General features: G+C 44.2%; 1 protein-coding gene across 1 annotated transcript; it reads left to right on the forward strand.

Moving 5' to 3' along the window:
• The first annotated feature begins 775 nt into the window (after positions 1-775).
• Positions 776-4,240, forward strand: LOC109921582 (gastrula zinc finger protein XlCGF7.1-like). Its single transcript, XM_020521605.2, has 2 exons — positions 776-1,001; positions 2,565-4,240. Exon 2 carries the CDS (start codon positions 2,869-2,871, stop codon positions 3,628-3,630), a length of 762 nt encoding a protein of 253 aa, XP_020377194.2. The 5' UTR covers positions 776-1,001; positions 2,565-2,868; the 3' UTR covers positions 3,631-4,240.
• Positions 4,241-7,089: the final 2,849 nt, after the last annotated feature.

Here is a 7,089-nt window from a genome sequence, read left to right on the forward strand (position 1 = left end):
TTTCACATGTAAATCTTCCCCCTAAAATCCTACAAGGGAGGTTTACAAAAGTCATTTCTGTCAGTTCAGGATAGAAATTCTGAATATATCATTCCAGTTTCTCTGGAACATTGTGGCCTCTTGTTCACCAAAGCTGGAAATTCTTGTCCCAGGAGGCGGTGGCCTTGTCTCAATGTAACTGGTCTAGTCATCCATTACCCCAAGCTATTGTTATGGGAGATGTGTTCAAATCCCACCAGGTCAGATGGGGGATGAAAATTTAAGTCATTAAAAATCTGTAATAAAAAGCTGGACTCTCTGTCAATTCTTGTAAAATCCCACTGCTGTGAGGAAGGAAATCTGCCTCCTTTCCCTGCTGACCTATATGTGACTCCCGACCCACAACAACTTGGTTGACTCCTCACCGCCCTCTGGACAATCAGGGATTGACAATAAATACTGGCCTGATCAGAGATTAGCCGCATATCAATAAATTAAAAAAAAAACTCTTCCCTCTTTCCTGAGCTGAAATACAAATGAGCTCTGGGATAATTCTTCTCCTTTTAACAAATTTCCACAATTGAAAATGCGGCTATACAATGCGGTCATACCCGCGCTGCGCATGTTCAGGCTCCTGGGTGATTGACGCATGTTCTGGCCAATAGAAAGAGGGGCGGCGCAAGGCTTTATCAGGGACCCTCTGGTCCTTGAACCAATCAGAATGAATGAAGGGTGGGCCCGAGCTGCTTATAGATCATGCGCAGTGACGGTACCTGTGCCGGAACGAGGTGGTTGGCTGAGAGCGAAAGGAGAGAGAGCGAGATATATAGAGAGAGGGACTGGGCGGTTTCAGGAATAACCTGGTGGAAGCTGTTTATACCTGGCCAAGTGCTGAGCCCCGGGAAGCTCCTTTTACACAGGATTAGAGTGAAAGGATTTACACCCAGTAGACTCAAACCAACAGAAACGTTTGTCTCTCCTGGACTGGAAAGGAGAAGCTTTCGAGCGGCTAGATATTGAAGGTCAGTGAGCTGGAATTTGCATTCTCTTTCTCAGATGCTGCTGAGGATTTGTAGCATTTTCACTTTCTGGCAGGATTCCCGCTGCCGAACATTCTTGTGTCTGTTGTAGGGGTTGTTGTAGCGAGGACAAGCTGTTGGGTTTAACCCCTAGCGCTGCTGGGACTGACCGGCTCCAATAACTTCGAATGCGAGGCTTTCATGGAAGTGTTCTCAGGATTAGTTGCTAAACTAAAGGTGTCTGTTCAAAGTCCAGGAGCTTGTTTTAGGAAGAGGTATTTCTCCAGGATAGTTCTAAAGTCATTTGGCAGAATGCTTGGTCACAAGAACTTTCTTGGCTGGTGGTGAGAAGAGTTCTGCCTGTGAGATCCTTCATGCATACCTGCTCTCTCTGTGCCATTGCACGCTGTCCTCGAAGTGGCTGTGGAGGGGATGAGACTGTCACACCTCCTTCTGGAATGTGCCTATGCAAGGGAATTCTGGAGAGAGATGCAGTGGTTTTGACACGGTTTGTCCTGAGCAGCTCCGTGATGCGGAACTCTTGAGTTCTATGGTCTATTCCCTGGCGCACACACCGAAATAAACATCAACTGTGCCAGCAGGACCATCAGCTTAGTGAACAATCCTCTTTGGTCTGCCTGAAACTTGCTGGTCTTACAGTTGAAAGAGTTGACCGTGACTGAGTGTTGAAGACTGGTATATTCCAAGGTCCAGGACTACGTGCTAAGGGACGGACTAAAGTTTGGGGTAGCTGCTGCCAAGATGCAGTGGGAAAAGACCACCATGTAAGGTCCTTCCGCCTAAGCATAATAAAGTGCACTTAGTAATTGGACCCTGTCAATGCCTCAGCTAAATGCCAAGAGTTTAATTGTAAATTTTGAGAAAGGTGAACATCGATGTTTGTTTTCTTCTCTAAGTATAGATCTGATTGGCTTCATGAAGCCAATGTACATAAAGATTTCTTCTATGAAAGTATATTTTTGCAATAAAGAAGAAAAATCCTCAAAAATAGTTTTAATCTAATTTACATCTAATTTTATTGAGCAAGATTAAAGAGGCCAGCATTTGCTGCTGTGCTGCTGTGACAGTTCTCCCACAGTGCTGTTCAGTAAGGAGTTACAAGATTGTCAGACACATGTTATAAAGAAACAGCAACGTGTATCCATAAGAAGACAGTGTGTGTCTGAGAGGGGGATTTGTAGGTGATGGTTCAGCATTCACACTTGACTTCTCCTTCTTGGAAGGAGAAGACATCAGTGTTATTCCTTTAACTGTAGGTGGAAGAAACTGTGCCCTTAAGTATCCCACTGCTCTCATTGTCTCTCCTCCCATTGAGGCCTGAGTCTTGTGGATGTCCAGGACAGGCAGTGGGTCCTTTGAAGGACATTAGTGAACTAGTTCAATCTTTATGACAATCCAGTAACTTTTCATGGTCAGTGTTTTCTGTGTGTCTTTCACACAAGTTACGAGATTCAATGAACTCCATTTTACAACCTCCTTTAGTGTCTTAAACAGTTCTTTTCTTTTCTCATACTCACCCTTTCCTGATTTTAATTCATTTTACAGAGAATCAGAGGCACATTCATTAGCAAGAATTCCAAACAAACATCCTGTCAAGATCTGAAAGTGAGTCAATTCATCAGGACTTGAAAACCAGTGGTTGTCAATGTTTGTCTATTTTGTCTCTGGGAAAAGATTTCAAATGTCAGTGTGAGAGGAAATGCACAAAGACACATCCACCCAAGTGAGTGTTCCAGTGAACTGACTGGACAGGTCTTGAGCCAGTTACACAGCCTGAATAACATCACAGTGGGGAGAAACTCTGTATCCCTGTCCTGTGTACGGACAAGGAGTCAGTTGATCATCCAATATGGAGAGACATGAGGACACTTGCACCACAGAGAAGCCATGGAAATGTGTGGACTGTGGGAAGGGATTCAAGTGCCCATCCATGCTGGAAACTCATCGACGCAGTCACACTGGGGAGAGGCCATTTATCTGCCCCCAGTGTGGAAAGGGATTCACTCAATCATCTGACCTTGAGAAACACGAACGCACTCACACCGGGGAGAGGCCATTCGTCTGCCCTGAGTGTGGAAAGGGATTCAGTGACTCCTCCACCCTGTGGAGACACCAGCGAGTTCACACTGGGGAGCGGCCATTCATCTGCCCCGAGTGTGGGAAGGGATTTACTCGGTCAGCCCACCTGCTGAGACACCAGCGAGTTCACACGCAGGAGAGACCATTCATCTGCCCTGAGTGTGGGAAGGGATTCAGTGACTCATCCTACCTGCTGACACACCAGCGAGTTCACACTGGGGCAAGGCCATTCCCATGCTCTGAGTGTGGTAAGGCATTCTCTCAGTTAGCCAACCTCCGGGCGCACCAACTAGTTCACACTGATGAGAGACCGTTCAAATGTTCGCAGTGTGAGAAGAGCTTTAAACGCAGACGTGAAATGCTGACTCACCAACGCATTCACTCTGGGGAGAAGCCATTCCCCTGCACTGAGTGTGGGAAACAATTTGTCCATTCAAAAAACCTTCTGAGACACCAACGAATACACACTGGTGGGAAGTTGTTACCTGCTCCATCTGTGGGAAAGGATTTACTCAGTCATTCCACCTGCTGAGACACCAGCAAGTTCACAAGTGACTGCAGGGCAGGCATCTGTTCCTGTTGTTCTTAAAACTTTGATCTCCCTGAACCAGCAAGCAGATGCAGTGGAACAGGGAAATATGTGGTGCTTATGATGTGACGGGGGCAGGCCAGCAGGAGATGGCATTGTATCACTTTAAACACCAGAGGGATAGAGAGAGACTGTGACTTTGATTCATCACATTTTAATTCATTCAAAAGTGTGTCCTATTGCAAGCAGACATGGGCAAACACACACACATTGACACATACAGGCCCAAAATCCAATTCATAGAAACATGCAGACTATCATACCCATATTTCTGGGACAGCGTGTCCCATTGCAGACAGAGTTGGTTACATACACAGACACACAGCAAACTCAGGCACACTCAAACTTCCCTCCAGGACCAAGTGTGTCCTACTGAAGGCAGAGCTGGTCACACCAACACACAGAAAAACAGACGCACTGAGACAAAAATACACATACAGATAGAGTGAGACACAGAATAACTGGCACACACAGACTTTCACAAACATGTCCACAGATACAATGTCGCTGGGTATATAGTCGGGGTTTATTTGTTTATTAAACCCAAGTTCATTTGGGCAAGAAATGAGTTAATTTGTACAATACATCTCTAATCACTCTTCCATTGTAAAATGGATTGATTCATCTGTACAATTCTCAAACTCATTAAAAGCAAACTTGCTGACTTGTTCGTTTCAACCTTGTGTTGATTATGTGAGAAAATCTTGTGTTCCCTTTGTGGAATAAATTTGTGTTTATTGGTTGCAGAAGCCTGTGTTTTATGTCTAAATGACCCTGTGCTCTGGCTGCTGCTGGTTTGAAACTGCAGCTTTGTCTCTGTGTGGATTTTAGGTCCATGGCCAGTTGGTGGCAGGTGCACGATGAGAGGGACAGACTAACCTACTGAGCTGCTGCTTTCTCTCTCATGGTCGGTCCTGGTAGCCATAGTTCCTTTTGCCATGTGGACAGAGCAAGAGGTGTGTGTGCGTATGTCTGAGTCTGAGGGTACTTGGAAGCTCAATGCCAGTTTTGATCGCTAACATCAATCTCATCTCCCACACCTTGCTGAACCACCTAGACTGAAGCAGACTCTGGACTAGAGTCTGATCCTCATGGGAGAGGGGGATTGTGAGCAACCAGTGAGAGCTGGGATCCAATGGAATGATGAGTATCCATTTCTCAGTCCCCCTTCTTCTTTTCACCATCTCTCTGCAGACACCCCCACCAAGGTTTTACAGACCTTCCACAATTTTGCAGAGCTTCCCAAATGTTGTATCCACCCCAATCATGCAGCTCTGACCCCCCCACCCCAATATTATGCAAGCCTCAAGTTCCACCAAATTTTGCACCTCCCCCAAGTTGCTTCCCCCCCTCAGATTTTTCACCCCGAACATCTTGTATCTTTTTCCCCCCCTCCAAATTTTTGATGCCCCAAAATATTATCTGTGCCCCAAATGTGTGACCATTCCCAATTTACACCCACTCCACATTTTATGCCACTACTTCCCCCTGTTTTTACACCCTCCCTTTTTTTTTTGCCACCTTTCAATCACACAGCCCCAATTTTACACCTGTTTGTACCCCACATCCCAATTTTTCAACCACCCCGAACCCTTTGAATACATTCCAATCTGTAACACAATCCTTGGTATCTGTTACTCTGTATATAAATTACCCCTAAATCCCTTAATTATGTTTCAGATTGTAACTTACTCCCCAGCACATGTTATGCTCTATATAAAACCCCTGATCCCCTCAATTAGATTCCAGTTTGCAACTCATTCCCCATTTGTGTTATGCAATATAGAAACGCACAGACCATCAATGAGATTCCAGTCTCTAACTCAGTAGAAACTGAATTGTTGAATGTTAAACTGGGAGCCAGGAAAAAGAGAGCTGCAGTTTAATTTCTATGATATTTTGTTTTTCCAAAAATGTTAATTTTGTGAAGTGCAATGGTTCAATAAGACAGCTCATTCCCACCTTCTCAAGGGATGATTGGAATGCAGGATAAATACTAGCCCAACTAGTGAAGCTCTCATCCTGTGAACAAATGAGAAAAGTACAATTCCTTTCACTTCCTAATCATTTGCTGCCCTTGCAGACTAAATCCATATGATTCATATCTCAGAATACCCAGATCCCGCTGTACCTCAGAGTCTGGCACCAAATCCCATTTAAAAGCTCTTTATTGATTCTACATGACAAGCATCACACTCTCCTCTTTGTATTGCCTTGGACAATGTTTTACCCACTTACTGACTACTTCTACGTCACTCAATTTGAATACCTCTTACATTCTCTTTACAATTTACCTTCCAAACCGTTTTCAGTAAGAGAATGTTCAATTTTTTAAATCAAAGACTGACCTGTTGATACCTGTTGGAAATCCAAATATCCTTAAGTCACTCCCTGTCCCTTGGTCAGTGAATGTTGTTTCTCTCTCCCTTCCCAGATTATCTGTAAAATGCCACATTCATCCATTAGCCTTTGTTGAGTTGATTCATGGTGAGCATGTCCCCTGTACAACCGCAGCAAGACTTCCTCAGTTCCCTAGTCACTTCTCCTGGGAAAATCGAGCAACCCATTAGTTGTCCCCTAATATTTGGTGGGACCATCACGTTAGCTTTCTGTGATTTGTGTACAAGCGTCTGGTCAATAATATTTCTAACATAAGTTATTTCCTTATGAGGGGCTTTCCCTCTCTCCTATTTCCTCCATCCTCACCTCCAAGAAGAATGAGGAACTTTGACCTCTTAGATGTGACAAGGAGGGTGAAGAAAGTAGACATGTTGTGTATTTGGATTTTCAGCAAGTCTTCAATATGTTCCTGGAACATATGGAAACTGACAACCAAGATTCCTAAGACCACTAGGAATCATGGTGGCCCATAGCCACTCTACGACAAACACTTACAAGGATTAAAGACCCCATTCCCACAACGTTTAGAATGAACATGGTTTACAAACTACCATGCAACAACTGCCACAAACATTACATCAGACAGAGAAGAAGGAAACTAGTCATCAGAATAAACAAACATCAGTTAGCAGCAAAACAGCATGATGAACTCTCCTTAATATCTGTACATTCAGACAATGAAGGCCATCAGTTTAACTGGGACAAATTTACCATAGTAGCCCAAGCCAAACATAGACATGCATGGGAATTCCTAGAGGCATGGTTCTCCACCCATACTTCAATCAACAAACATATAGAATTGGACCCCATGTATAAACCCATACAGATCAAAACTGGAAATGACAGTACTCACCATAACAGACCAGACAGTATAAATTCCAAGGGGAGTAGAATAACATCACTTCATCGGAGGGTCCACTGATGATGTCACCTAGCATGGTGACAAAATGTCTGAACAAAAACAAGCCAGCTCGGTGAGCAAGTCAACAGCCTTCTATCCTT

This window comes from Rhincodon typus, chromosome 43, assembly GCF_021869965.1.
Source record: "Rhincodon typus isolate 14 chromosome 43, sRhiTyp1.1, whole genome shotgun sequence".
In the NCBI taxonomy this organism is placed as follows: Eukaryota; Metazoa; Chordata; class Chondrichthyes; order Orectolobiformes; family Rhincodontidae; genus Rhincodon; species Rhincodon typus.